Source organism: Pristis pectinata, chromosome 7, assembly GCF_009764475.1.
Source record: "Pristis pectinata isolate sPriPec2 chromosome 7, sPriPec2.1.pri, whole genome shotgun sequence".
Classification (NCBI taxonomy): domain Eukaryota; kingdom Metazoa; phylum Chordata; class Chondrichthyes; order Rhinopristiformes; family Pristidae; genus Pristis; species Pristis pectinata.
In genome coordinates, this window is record NC_067411.1 from 25447676 (window position 1) to 25463390 (window position 15715).

The 15715-nt window shown below is 38.5% G+C and overlaps 1 protein-coding gene across 6 annotated transcripts in view; it reads left to right on the forward strand.

The window, feature by feature from the left end:
- LOC127572259 (ceramide transfer protein) overlaps positions 1-15715 on the forward strand; it is a 98468-nt gene that overhangs the window by 74373 nt on the left and 8380 nt on the right. For 3 of the 6 annotated variants that reach the window (XM_052019245.1, XM_052019246.1, XM_052019247.1), the window contains 5 exons: positions 1733-1825; positions 3060-3134; positions 12468-12563; positions 12765-12897; positions 14973-15043. In XM_052019245.1, coding sequence (XP_051875205.1) covers positions 1733-1825; positions 3060-3134; positions 12468-12563; positions 12765-12897; positions 14973-15043 — 468 coding nt within the window. The remainder of the gene's footprint in view (positions 1-1732; positions 1826-3059; positions 3135-12467; positions 12564-12764; positions 12898-14972; positions 15044-15715) is intronic. The other 3 variants (XM_052019249.1, XM_052019248.1, XM_052019250.1) reach the window with 1 other exon arrangement.

Consider the following 15715-nt stretch of genomic DNA (forward strand, 5'->3'; position numbering starts at 1 on the left):
CGATTGTCCACTGCTTTACCCGCTGGCCCGAAGCCATTCCCCTCGCAGACACCTCCACCCAGTCCTGCGCACAGACCCTTTTGTCAACTTGGGTTGCCTGTTTCGGTGTCCCGGCCCATATCACCTCAGACAGGGGAGCTCAATTCTCCTCCGGCCTGTGGTCTGCCGACTTGGGGTTCCCAGATCCACCTCACCACCACCTATCATATACAATCCAATGGGCTGGTGGAGAGGTTCCATCTACACTTGAAGTCTGCACTCATGGCCCGCCTTAAGGGGCCCAACTGGGTGGACGAACTCCCCTGGGTCCTGCTGGGGATACGTGCCGTGCCAGAAGAGGACCTGCATGCCTCGTCCGCGGAGATCTACGGAACACCCTTAGTTGTCCCGGGCGAGTTCCTACCAGCCCCTCGGGGGCCAGAAGAAGAACCTGCTGCGACACTCAACCGGCTGCGCGAGCGGCTTGGCAACCTGGCCCCGATACCCACCTTGCGACACGGACAGGCCCCGACCCGTACGCTGACGTCCCTACGAGATTGTAAGTTTGTCAGGAGGGGTGAGCACCGAACACCGCTGCAGTGGCTGTAGGAAGGGCCGTTCCGGGTCATCAAGAACAATGGGTCTATGTTTGTGCTGGACGTTGGGGGGCACAAGGAGGTTTTTACAATTGACCAGCTGAAGCCGGCTCACTTAGACCTGGGCCAACCAGTAGTGGTCCAGCGAGCGTGACACAGGGGCAGGCCACCCAAGTCATTGTTTATTTAATTCTGGCTTTCACGACGGTATCGCCAGTTCTTGGGGGGGGGGTGTGGGTGGTTATATGGCGACTTACCGGTGTCGAACTGGCTCCCGAGATCGCGAGCGTCGTCGGAGGCCCCGACCCAAGATGGCGCGGGGCCCTCCTCCTCCATCGTCAGGCTAGGAAAGCCTGCGCGCAGGAAGGTCAGGTGACCCACACATGACATCAGCGCAGGAACTGTAACGTGGGAAGAGTTTCGATATTAAAAGGCGCACCGCGCCCCTGTCAAGCAATTGACTTCTGACTCCAAGCAACAGACTCCGTGTCTTTATTCTATAGTAGTGTAGCTAGCTGCTACAATGTAATAGGCAAGGACATGGCAAGTGGAGCTCTAGTGAGAATATCTGGAATATTGTGTGAAGGTTTGATCTCTCTACCAGGATATATTTATGAGAGTGGGAGTACAGCAATGTTTAACCATTATTGACTCTTGGCATGATGGGCTTTTCATACAAGGAAAGATGAAACAGATTAGGCCAGTACCCCTGGGTTTAGAAGAATGAGAGATGATCTCGTTGAAACAAAGAAAATTGGATTTGATGGTACAGCTTTAATGTCACCCCTGGCAGAAATAACTGGAACCAGGGGTCACAGTCTTAACGTAAGGGATTGGCCATTCAGGGCAGTCGAAAAGAAATATTTTTACGCAGAGAACAGTGAATCTTTGGAATTCTCTACCCAACTGAGCAATGGAGGCTCAGTCACTGATTGTCAAGGAAGGGCAATGGCTCTTTAAATGTTAAAGGAATTGGGGGATGTGAGGTTAGTATAAGAAAGCAGCACTGAAGTGGAAGGTCAGGCCTAATATTAAACAGTGCAGAAGGGACAAGGGACTGAATGGCCTTTAATTTCTTATGGCACTGTGTTCTTGAACAGAATCAGTTATGTGCATTAATCAATTTTAACTCAGTGTTGTAATCATGTTATTTTTAGTCTCATACAGAGAAGTCAAGAATTCATTGGTCAGCTGCTGTGCCTTTTGGTGATTCCTTCTCGACAGTTGGTACCCACAGATTTGCCAAACAGGTATGGTGAGCTGTTTTTTTCATTGTTAAATAGGAATTAAGAGGCATTGCTGAGTATATCCTAATGCCACTATAATGTGATTCCAATCTATAAGTATTTGCTAGAAAATATTTAATTATATTAAACTTTTTGTTGAAGGCCCAAATTGGCAGTTTCTATGAAGAATGCAATGTGAGGGTCTGTAGTTAGATGCTGTAATGTCATGGAAGCACTGCTTGTGGTAGTGTTGGTTGATACTTTCACACATGCAGCAAGGTTTCCCCTTGAGTGTGAAATATCAACATGGGAAGGGGAAAAGAGGCACTTAGAAATTCAGTGTCCATAGAAAAAGCAAGATCTGATGGAAAAGCCTGAAACACTTTTCAGTGGTGTTGATGAGAACCAGAATTCAGTGATCTCACAGCAGATGTAAGTTAGGCATTTACTCTAATCATTGAACATTTTCTTTGTTCAATGGATATGTTAAATTAAGGACTACTTAAATGTGTGTTTTGTCAACTGCTTAATTACCTCTGGTGTTCAAAATGCCATCAGCACATAAATTTACCATGGTTTTCACTGTAGGCAGTGAAATCTCTTTTCCTTCCCCCACCCCCATAATCAGTTTTCAGGAGCCATTTTTACAAAAACTGAAAGACATTTGAATTAGTGTTCAGGAGCTGGATTAGAATTGGCACACGTAGCTCTGCTGCATATGAAGCCACTTTGGACCACAGCCATATATAAATGAAGTTTAATTTTACAACTGACAAACTATTTAGTTTGTAAATAGAGGAACTTTTATCCTGTTATTTCTATTGCATTTATCTGAATTGCTGCCTGTAGTAAACCAAATTCTGAAATGAAAATATTTTAAGAAGTAAGATTTTGTGTATTTTACCTGATTACTGAATCTATTAATTTCAATATCAAGAACTCTATTCAAAAAACACTGTTTAATTACTTGTATACCACAGTTGTATTTGCATAACAATTTTTGAGAACCTAGGCACTAATTGTGACATGTCCTGCAAAACAAGTTGATCAAAAACATGCACCTGATTATTGTATTTTCTTCAGACTCCATGCAATGGAATACACTATTTAGTTGCATGATATCATTGTGGCTGTTCTCATTTCTTTAAAGCTTATTGGCACTTTAATGCACTTTTTTTTTGTGGTGAAGGTTAATGTTTGACTACCTTATTGTGCCTCTGTTCTGAACTGGGTTTTTCTTTATCTGTCTCTGTGGTAGCCCTTTAGTCGCTCTTCCTCCATGTCTTCCATTGATCTAGTCAGTGCCTCAGATGATCACAGATTCAGCGCCCAGGTACTGTATGAACTCAGAGTGGTCCTTCTCTGCAGTTCAATTCTCTTAACTACTTCACCTGGGTTTCCATCCACTCCTAATAGTGGTTGATGGTGATGTTTGTTGATAATAACTTATTCCCTTAGCTAATTTAGTGTATCCACTGCAATACGGTTTTTTTGTGGAAATAACTAACTGCTGAAATACTTCAAATTGCAACTACTGTAGTAAACTTAATAATCCCAGTAAAGAAATTATAATGGCATGTCAAATCTTGTACAGTTGAAAATCTCAACTTTTTATAATGGAAAGCAATTAACTCTAAAGCTACAGAACAAAATGAAATGTGTCATAAAATTGTGCTGTTCTCTCCTGTGGAATAGGTTAATCCAAGCATCACTGCTATAATAACACAACAGCATGCCATACCTTAAATCTGCCATTGCTTATGTTCATGTTCTGACGTTTTGTACTCATATACGCATGACTTGCTGATCTGAATTTTAATGTCGGAAGTTTAACAATTGCAGCTGGTTCCCTTAACGTGTTGTTTTACTTTTTTGTGCAGTTGGCAATTTGCTTCAACTTCATGTGGGAGAGGGAAATTCAGCTGGTCTTGATGTCCTTTTTAATGATGTTGCCTTTTGTCATCTGATATTCATTAGTTTTGAATTAATTGCTGCCTAACTGTGAGGCAGGCCAACACTGTATTTTTCTACATTTGTTTAACACACACATCATATTATAATGAAATTGATCTGTATTTCCAGCCTCGTACTTCCTCCACCATTCCCCACCCTGCCCCAGGTCTGTTTTTATTTTCATGCTACAACTATTTGTAATAATGTTGTCTAATTCTGGTCATGGTGTTTAAACCCACCAAAGTAGTTTGGGACTTTTAAATTTAAGTAATTAAGTGCAGAATCTGTACCTTTTTTAAAAAAAAAATTAGAAGTTGGACTTGGTAATGGTGAAATGAGATTATCATAACTTGTCTGGTTCTCTCTTGTCCTTCAGGGAAAGAAATAGTCATAGAGTCGCACACCATAGAAATGGGCCCTTCAGCCCAATTCGTCCATCCTGACCTGGCTGCCCAATACAGTGGCATGCAAAAGTTTGGGCACCCCTGGTCAAAATTTCTGTTACTGTGAATAGCTAAGCGAGTAAAAGGTGACCTGATTTCCAAAAGGCATAAAGTTAAAGATGACACTTTTTTTTAATATTTTAAGCAAGATTACTTTTTTATTTCCATCTTTTACAGTTTCAAAATAACAAAGGAAAAGGGCCCAAAGCAAAAGTTTGGGCACCCTGCATGGTCAGTACTTAGTAACACCCCCTTTGGCAAGCATCACAGCTTGTAAACGCTTTCTGTAGCCAGCTAAGAGTCTTTCGGTTCTTATTTGGGGGATTTTCACCCATTCTTCCTTGCAAAAGGCTTCTAGTTCTGTGAGATTCTTGGGCCGTGTTCATGCACCGCTCTTTTGAGGTCTATCCACAGATTTTCGATGATGTTTAGGTCGGGGGACTGAGGGCCATGGTAGTCCATTGTGGATTTTGAGGTGTGTTTAGCATCGTTATCCTGTTGTAGAAGCCATTCTCTTTTCATCTTCAGCTTTATTTTTTTACAGATGGTGTGATGTTTGCTTCCAGAATTTGCTGGCATTGAATTGAATTCATTCTTCCCTCTACCAGTAAAATCTTCCCCGTGCCACTGGCTGCAACACAAGCCCAAAGACCCCCATGCTTAACAGTTGGAAAGGTGTGCTTTTCATGAAAATCTGCACCCTTTTTTCTCCAAATATACTTTTGCTCATTGCAGCCAAAAAGTTCTATTTTAACTTCATCAGTCCACAGGACTTGTTTCCAAAATGCAGCAGGCTTGTTTAGATGTTCCTTTGCAAACTTCTGACGCTGAATTTTGTGGTGAGGACGCAGGAAAGGTTTTCTTCTGATGGCTCTTCCATGAAGGTCATATTTGGGCAGGTGTCGCTGCGCAGTAGAACAGTGCACCACCACTCCAGAGTCTGCTAAATCTTCCTGAAGGTCTTTTGCAATCAAACGGGGGCTTGACCTCCACTGTTCCTGTTAACTGCCATTTCTTAATTACATTACGAACTGAGGAAACAGCTACCTGAAAACACTTTGCTATCTTATAGCTTTCTCCTGTTCTGTGGACATCATTTATTTTAATTTTCAGAGTGCTAGGCAGCTGCTTAGAGGAGCCCATGGCTGCTGATTGTTGGGACAAGGTTTGAGGAGTCAGGGTATTTATAAAGCTTTGAAATTTGCATCACCTGGCCTTTCCTAACGATGACTGTGAACAAGCCATAGCCCTAACAAGCTAATGAAGGTCCGAGACCTTGGTAAAAGTTATCTGAGAGCTCAAATCTCTTGGGGTGCCTAAACTTTTGCATGCCACTGTATATGATTGGATATCCACTAATGTGGTTGACTTCTTAACTGCCTCCTCAATTCAGGGCCATGTAGGAATGGACAGTAAATGCTGGCATTGCCAGTGTTCACATCCCATGGACAAATAACTTTTTTAGTAGTTCAGCCATTTTAAACAGTAGCCTAGAATAGTGTACAAGTTCAATTTTGCTTTTTGGAGGATGTTAATGAAATAGTTTACCCTACCAGAGAGAACATTAAGAACTTGGGAATATTGATAAGATTCTAGCTGACTAGTGTCACCATACTTATCATATTTTAGGGTAAAAGCAAAGACACCATGTTCAACTTGACACCTTGCCAATGATTTGTAAGTTTACCCTGCAGTGTCCAATGTGATTTTAAGAATAAGACCTGTGGGCCTGAGTTTAAAGTACGCCCTCAAAGAACCATATGTTTCATACATCATAGATTTAATTGCTGGCACTTTCCCTGAATTAGTGAAATAGGTTATTGGATACGATGTGGGAAAAGTGAGTGGAGATGAATGAAGTTGACCATTTAAATTGTGCTTCAGTTTTTGGAATAATGGCTTAAATGAATCATTGTATCCATTAACAATTTAAGAACTCAGCAAATTAAGCTTATTTTTGTAAATGAGTTTTCAGGAGTCATCAGTTTTAACCATTAATAATTAGCTTTATCTATTGATTCATCTTAAGGATTCGCTCAAGGTCAAGGATGACTTAAGTAGTATTAATACACTTTCACAGAAGAGCATTGATATTCCAGTATCAATGGAACTTGAACTTGCATTGTCTTCAGAGAACTGCTTATTAATTTTGCTAGTATTAAGAGAAAATTCCAGAGGTTCAAACATTGATCACAAAAATCTTTACTCCACCATCAGTTCTCCACCCTCTAAAATTTAATGTTATCCAAAGCCCAGCTGTCTGGACTACATTAGCTCTCCTGTTGAGCAGAACATCAGTTTTTAAAGTCCTCAATCTTATTTTCAAATCCATTTGTGCCCTTCCCCACCCACCCACCCCACTAAAATTTATTTGATAATGGTCCTGTGATGTGCTAAAGTATGTTGCACACCTGTATGAGCATGTTAAGATGCCTGTAAAATCACTGTTGCTAACTTCCATTTCCAAGTCAAAACTATGACAGTGAGCGTTCTTTCCTCTGCCTCATGCAGCTGTTTGCTCTTATGAAATGGAACCATTTAAAACTAAGCAAGTTATTGTCATCAATAGGATTGCCCTATAGTTGATACATTTACACCATTTATTACTTCAGTTCAAATGTCCCAAAGGTTTGTTGACAAATAGCTTCTTAAATAAATTTAACTATATGCTTTCTCTATCACATTCGATGCACTCCTGCCTGAAAACTTGTTCATGCTGTAAGTAGATAACAAGTCTGCTTGTATTTTTTTTTATTAATGTTGTAGTATATTCTGAGTCTGATGCAGAATAGAAAGCTATAGGATAGCGAAGATGCTGCCTAACCTGCTGAGTGTTTCCAGCATTTTCTGTTTTTATTTATAGGTTAGCAACGTGAACTTTCTCATCATTTATGGTTAAGTACTTTAAAGATGTCCAGGTTCAATGTGCTTCAAACCAGTATCTAACTTTCCAATTCTCTTATTTTAACAGTTGGGAGGTTGAATAACTTGTGTACCTGAAGTGTTTTCACATGCAATATGCTATTGAACAACCATGAAACATTCAGCTTCATTTTGAATAATTTTTATTCCTTTAGATTTTGACCTAGATGTATAATGCTCAGCAAATAAGTAGTCCATTATTTTTGACATCACAAATAATGCATTTGCTAAAGAAATAGCTTCCTGACAATTTGCTCGATTCTTCCTTCACTTTGTCTCAGTTTATCTCAGACTAGGACAGTCATACAAGCTTGGAAATTTTGCATCCAGCTGTGACCTTATCCTTCATTTATAACACAACTGCATGGAGCCAATTTGTCATTTCCTTTCTCTCCCCACCCTCCACCCTCATCGCTATTTTTGGCAGTATTATTGCAGCTTCCTGGTAGAAAGTGTTTTTTTGAGAATTGTTCAAACTGAGAAATTCTAACTTAAGCTTTGGTAACATTCTTTCCTTTTGTTAATCTTCCCATCCAAAATGACTCTCTCATTCTAAATAAACTTGAAATTTTCAGTTTAAGATTTAATAGATTTGCTTGAAGCATATCAGTTTACAGGATCTAAAGCTTTCATGTTTAATGTTAGTGCAAGTTTATAGTGCAGAGCCTTCAGTATAAGCAACAGCAGAGCATGATTTTTGGTTATAGTATTGAAGCTTATTAAAAGATCCAGTCGGGAATGAGCATCATGTTACATGACCAAGAAGCACAACTAAGACTTTTCTGTAACTAAGCAGCTCTAATCTTATAACTTCACTGTTAACACTATGAAAGAATGTTTTTAAAAATTCCATGTTTCCTCATGGTTTGTTGTTGTATGCATGTTTGCTATTTTATTTTGTAAATTGCAAAGTACATTCAATAGCATTATTAATCTTGAGTTCTTGCCCATTTGACAGCTTGACACCATTAATTGTCTTTGATATTCTTAGATAAAACTGCTAATATTAAATACATATATGGCATGTGTTGCGTATATCAAAATGGTACAAATGAAAGTTCACAAAGAATGACCTGATTTGCATCTTGGCCTAAAACAGACTTCAGTAGAAGAAATTTGAATTGTGATATGTAATAATGCAAATTTTTGATTTGACATAACCTATTGTTACACATGCTCTTCAACTTTCAATTCAATTCTTGTGTTTTAGGAATGCCATTTCTAAAATTACAGAAAAGAATTCTGCTACTGATGTAACAATACCATTTCTAGAATTGATTTTAGCCCTGGGCAATTGCTCATGCTGTAAATTAAGGTTCCAGTATGTTGTTTATTTAATATAGACAGTTTTGAAAATTTGAATTTGGTGAAGTCCAGTTAAATGCTTCAAGCTAACATGTAATGAGGGTGCAGGTTCATATTTGTGAACGGTGGATTTGAACTGATACTGAATTTTCACCAAAATGACCCTTTAAATGGATTTCTAGATAAGATGGACTGCTGGCCTGCACTAGTCCTCTGGGTTTATATAAATCTTGAAGTGATTTAGCTACATAATGTATTATAGAATGTGTGAGCCAAAAAAATGGATTAATGTTGAAGTCGTGTGCATTTTCCCTGAGGTTAAAAACTTATTAGATCTTCTTTAAAAATCCATACAGTAATTAAGTCTTTTAGAATGTGGTCTTTTGACATATTGGTCCTTTTTAAACAAAATTAAATCAAAATTAGCCTTGCTCAAATTTAACACTAAAAGCCATCCTGGGGTAATGAACAGGCTCTGTTTTTACAGACATCCATAAGTTGATTTTATCTGTAAGTTGGAAAGTGCACACAAATCACTCAATATGGTAACCATACCCCCACAGTATTGTAACAAATGGCATCAAGAGCACATAAGACTAATAAGAAAGAACAATTACTAAAATTGGAGAGAGAGGAAACTAGTTCTGCTGGTCTTAGGAATGAACATGTGTATGTACATCTGACTTCTGAAATTTAATATTATGGGAGCTCGTTCGATTGTATGGGTATCCACAGGTCAGGTATTCATAACCTGGGGGTGGCCTGTATTTTGTAGTCCTAAAGCATATGGAAGATTAAGGAATGGGAAAAAAAAATGAGATGTATTCCCACTTTAAAAGATGTTCAAGAGGCAAATTCACTGATCACCTTTCTCCAGGTGAGAGAATAATGACAACTTTGCTGTTGACAGCTTTCTTCCTTTATAATATACTATGCTTTTTTTTGTCAAATCCGAATAAGTTATTGAGGTAGAGACCATCTCGGCATTAAAGAATTGTTTAGCCTTATAGCTGAAGATCAGCATGGTCCTGCCACATTGAGGCCTTAATTTTATCATTGATTTGTTTAATTTAGTTCATGATGAAAAAGATCTGGTTCACCCCAGCCCAAGAACTTGAGGAAACATTTTGCTATTTGAGTTTGTGCAGGGGAAAAAAAAGAACAATTGTATTTCTAAAGCACTTTTAAAAGAAAATGTTAAAATGCTTCACAGGAATTAGACAAAAAAATGGATGTTGAGCCAAAAGGAGAGTGACTATAATACCCAATCAAAGAGGTTTTCAAGGAGATCAGCGACGACAGGAAAAGAGATAAACACAATGGGAAATGCTGGAGTGCAGTAGACTGAATGCAGCTGCTGAAGTGTGGCAAGCAGATGATGACAAAGTTGAAGTAGTAGAAAGCCCTGCAAGATGTTGAAGGTGCAGAAGATGTGGTAAAATGGTAGATGTAAGGACATGATAATAAAATATTTAATCACAAGTGTGAGAATTTTAAATGGTAGTATTGAGGACCAAGTTGAATAGGATTACAGTATTTTGCAGAAGGCACTTTAAGCTCTGGGGGGAAAAAAAAGAGGCCAAAAAAAGGCCCAGAACACACTGCAGGCAACCCCATATGGTGGGGGGCGTGAGCAAAGGAGTTTTGCATTCCTAGAAAACAGTCTGTATTACGATTTTCCGTAACAAAGCCACATCATCTGCACATGCGTCAGGAAATGAGTTGAAAAAACTGTCAACTTTATTTACTTTCCACACAAGTTCCATGAGAACGAGTTTTATTCTTTATCTCAAATTTTTGCACAAGTAATGGAAATTTGCCCAGAGGTAACAGGGGTCGCCTGTAGTGTTTTGATGCCCCAGCAGTAGCAAGCATTTCTGCATTACCATTTTGTAGATAGTATCTACCATTTGGTGGGTTAGAGTATCTTATGACTGTTAAAGATAACCTTGACCAGCTGCCACTAAACATGGAAATGCTAATTGCTTCCTTTGCCATTTTAGCTTTTCTTAGGACATCTGTGTTTAAGTCAGGAAATTGAACAGAGCAGTTTTAGATCATTTCAAGCAGAAGGGAGGGCACTTAAACAAATTTCAAAGATGGTGACTTTGTTGCAATTACTTTGTCATTCAGAGCAGACTATTGCATCCTAGTTGTGGAACTTCATTGAAGTTCAGGAATCTCTAAATTAATATAAGCACAAAACTTTTTAATTAGAGATACCTGAACTTCAACAAAGTTCCACAACTAGGATGCAATAGTCTGCTCTGAATGACAAGAAGTTAGACTTTTCAATGGACTGGTACTCAGTAATCCCTCAGACATGGCACATGCTATGAATTAAAGATCATTTCAGTTTCATTTTGACTTAAATTGCAGTGGATGCTTTTTACCACTAGAGAGAGACTGAACTTTCTAGCCCAACCACACTTTATATTTCCATAGTAGTCTTCATGTTGATAGTCATAGAGCAATACAACACGGATGCAGAGAAATCTTGATGATTTTTCACAATATGGCTGGTAATAAATGGATATGTGACAGGGTGGTGGGGCAGCATGTTAATAAAATTCATCTTAGAAGGGAGGTCCTCTCTTGGAGATTTAGAAAGAAAAGTTTCATGAGGGAGTATGCAGTGTTATTCAAAGTGAAGCTGTGTGTGGACTTTGAGAACTGGAGGGTGCATGTAAAAAGCATAAATTAAAGGCTATTTGAGGTAGATGGGGTGAGGATTTGAACTGTAGTTGATTGTTGGGGAAGTCGAGCTTGAGATTAGTAGATATTGTTTGGGCTGGAGCAGTCTGAACATTGAGGTTTGGGTAGTGACTTGTACTTAAATCTTATGGTTAAGCAGCTAGGATTGGAAATGGAGAAAAGCATTGTATGTAAATGTAGGTGGTATGAATAGCAAGTTTGCAAATAGCGTGTAGATTGCCAGTGTTGTGGATATTGAGGAGGGTAGTCTTCAGCTATTGACCAATATTGATTAGTTGGTAAGATGGGCAGCAATGGAATTAATTCTTGGAAAAAATCCTAGTGGAGGAGGCCAAGGGAGACGTGGAACAAAGGGCCTGTTTCTGTGCTGTATAACTCTGACTTGTGTTGAGCTTTAAGGAGGGGTGGCAATGCTGCTGATTCTGTGATTAGGACGTTTGAGGGATGGAGGAGCAATAAACTTGGTTGCAGTCTTTATCACAGGAAGAAAAGGATGATGATGACCAATTCTGTAGGGGGAAAATATTTAGATCAGAGGATTCAAATAGTGAATGATATGCTATATTCAAGAATTGTAAAAAGGAAAGGAAGTTTTGAAGACTGGACAGCAATTGAGCATGGAATATTATGTTGAGTAAAAATTAAGATTTGAAAAAATTGAGACAGGTGATGAGTATGAATAATTCTTTGAAAACCATATTAAGTAAATGTCTGTAGCTTTACACTAGAGTATAGTGTACAAGACTAATCTCAAGTAGGGCTGAGTTACTTCAGCAGAGAAATGGTACAGATCAAGAGAAATGTTACACTACACTAGCAACTGATTTAGACCTGATATAGAATACTGTGCTATCAAAGTCCAGTAATAGTACTCAGGGCTGTTTATCAACGTGTGCGGTTGGTCTTATTTCTGCAGCATAACAGACATCAAGTAACTTGACAGGAATTTCATAGTTATGGAAGATTGATTATCTAAATTATTTTTGGTTTTATTTGCATTCATAAACTAGCAGATTAATGGAAAAGGAATTCTGACATGTAATATGCCCTATAAGTAATAAACATTTGGAATATGTTACAGACAAAGGAGTCAAAGCAAATGGATGTACTTGAGGCCATTTGTTGAATTTCTGTATTTGGAAATGGTAGAGAGAAATGAAGCTGAAAGTGATGCTGCATAAAAAATCAGGCTTGTGACAACCTGCATGTTTGTGTCTCTGAAATTTCCTATGACCAAAGACTTTTGTCAGACTGGTTTCCATCTGTTCATTATGCTGCAAAATACGGTTCGAGTATTGAAGGTTGTAAAGATGTTGCTTTTTTGGCAGGTTGAAGAAATGGTGCAAAATCATATGCAGTACTCTCTGCAGGATGTAGGTGGAGATGCAAATTGGCAGTTGGTGGTGGAAGAGGGAGAAATGAAGGTGAGTAATATTGGCATGATTGTAATATTTAAAATGCATTTTTTTTAAAGAGTGGAATAGATTTTGATCTAGGCTAGATCCAGCCCTTGTTCTCAACAAATGTACAGTTGAGACAAATGCTTAACTGTGGGTGTAGCTGCTATTTAAACCCCTATAGTCAAACATTAATCCACTCGTCCATACTTCTCCATTTTAACACAGGTGTACAGGAGAGAAGTTGAAGAGAATGGGATTGTCTTGGATCCTCTCAAAGCAACACACTCTGTCAAAGGTGTTACAGGTCATGAAGTTTGCCATTATTTCTGGAATGTTGATGTTCGCAATGATTGGGAAAGTAAGAATATTTTGCATTATTTTCAAATTATAAAAATGCCTGTAATTTTTTTATTGAATAGATTAGTAGCACATAATTAGTAATTTCCACCATGAAATTTTACTCATCTAGGATTGTTAAATGTTTAAAGTGTTGAATTTTAAATGCAAACTTTTTTTACTCCATTAGCTGATTCAAATCTGCTCTACTTAGTTATTTCTCGATCAATGGACTGTTAATTTCGCTATCTTTCATTCTATCTGACCTGTTCACTCCCATTCCTCGCTGTGCATAATGAGTCCTCATTTTCAGCAACTTGGAATGCAAAATATTTAAAACCTAAAAATACAAAGACAAATATAAGTGGACCTGAGTTACTCTGGCAAAAGGACATTTGTTTCAAGCCAAATGTGGCAGGAAGGATTCATTGGCTACGTTGTTTTTAGTTGAGGGATGAATATTGGCTAAAGCCCAAAAGAATTCTCTGCTCCCCACCAACCACCTTCCCCCCCCCCCCCCCACCTCCCAAAAGTGGATAAGTGATCTTGGTACACCTCTGAACTTCCGAAGCAATCAAATGGGTCCTCTCCTCTCATCTGATGGGTAGCATTTCCAGCAATGAGCTCTCCCTCAGTATTGTAATAAAATATCAAACTAAAATTATGTTTTTTATCCTTGGAAAGGAGGTCAGGTTTACTCCATTGCTCTTAAGATGTGGATGTTCACCTTGTCCCAGTCTCTTTCCACTAAGGATGTTTCTTTTGCTGTAGGAGGATGGCTGGATAGGAATTAAAGAGTGAGACTAATTAGTGTTTTATATTGAGATATCTTAACCTAGAAAATATTGATAATTTTAACAATGTGCATTACTTGAATTTCATAGAGATCATGCACTTAATGATCCTCTGTCTTCAAAAATAATGAATGTGCTTTTAAAACATCGGAATCAGAATTCCTATTATTTAATTGTTTAAGTGAAGCCAGGACTTTAGCACTTGCATATTTTCTTGCAAAAATTCCAAACTTATTGACAGTCTTGGAATACCAAATCTGTCAGTTTGTTCTGTAGCTGGAATCCCACAGTAAAGCTCAATCTTGCTGAGGTTCCCCTGCGTTTACCTTGGGGAATTCTGCCTAGGATCCTGTATTTGCTGTGTTAGACTGTGACTTTGGATGTTGCATGCCTACAAATGTACAATAAGAAAGGCACATTTCATATGTATATTTTGTTTTAATGTTTTTAGTTATTTAGAAGACCTAAAGAGTGCTTAATAAATTGCATTCACTTTAAACAATTTTAAATGCATCTAAATGTTAGAAAGCCTCACTGCTTTTATAGATGGCAGAGCTGAGAGTGGGATTTTGCTAGCTCTCACAAGCTTTCTGGGGCACTGGGGGGATAGAGCTTCCATTGTGCACAAACCATGCATCTGGAACTTATGCAAGTGCTAAAGTCCTGGGGCTTGCTTCACTCAAACAGTTAAATAATATGGAGTCTTGAGTAAAGGAAGTTTGGAAATGGATAACTGCAGATAACTATATGGCCAGCAAGATCTTGCCCATTACTTTATATATTTTGGCCATCAATAGGATGAAATAGTTTTGGGTCTCTTTCATCCCTGTCAAATTGTTTGGCATGTACTTTTTTTTCCTCTTCTGGCCCCTCCATTTCAAGAATAAAACAAGTAATTTTATCACATTAAATGCAGATCGCAATTCAAATAACATTGGACAAACTACTAAATGAAATTAAACTGAGCATGATATAAAACTGAAGAGGTGTCTTCTATCATAGACTAGTTAAAACATTATCAGCCATGGAAAAGGCAAAGTACTATTTTCAACACACTCGTCTCAATATTTTCCTTTGCGCAACGGTCTATTCCCCAGTCTCTAGCATTTTGCTTTCCTTGTGAATAAAAGGTCCCTATATTAATCATGCACCTTTATCTAATTTCAGAAGCAACTATTGATTTGACTTTTAAACCTGTACACATTTGCAGTCAACATTTTCATATCTTGTACTTTTTCCATGTACTGATGTATACCCTCATTTGTGTGAAATGATTGGATGATGTATCCATTTATACCCACAGCAACAATTGAAAACTTCCATGTAATAGAAGTTCTATCAGATAATGCAATCATCATCTATCAGACTCACAAGGTATGTACTTTTTTTGCTTTTAAGCTATTGAACATTACAGGCTGCAGATAGTGACTTGTGATGAAGGAATGTTCAAAGTTTCTAGGCTGTTTAGGTGCAAGTCACATTAATTCATGGGCTACGTATCAATGTTTCCAATAAATGGTATTGGCCTTGAGGTTTCTTCAGCTGGTAAATTAAGTTTCAAGATTGTTAAGCATCTTTACCCACCAAAGAGCAGAAAGAACATTAAGGTGGACAAGTTTCCAGGGCCTGATGGGATCTATCCCAGGTTATTGAGAAAGGTAAGAGAGGAGATCGCTAGGGCCTTGACAGAGATCTTTGTATCCTCTTTAGCTGCATGCAACATCCCAGAAACTGGAAAGTAGCAAATGTTGTTCCTTAAGAAGCGTAACAGGGATGATCCAGCAAATTATAGGCTGCTGAGCATTGCATCAATGGCCAAGAAGCTATTAGAGAGGATTCTTAGAGATAGGATTTACTTGCATTTAGAAAATCATGGGCTTATTAGGGATGGTCAGCATGGCTTTGTGCTGGGCAGATCGTGTCTTACAAACTTCAGTTTCTTAAGGTGACAAAGTTGATTGAGGGTAGAGCAGTGGATGTTGTCTACATGGACTTTAGTAGGTATTTGACAAAGTCCCTCATGGTAGGCTGATCCGGAAGAAAAAG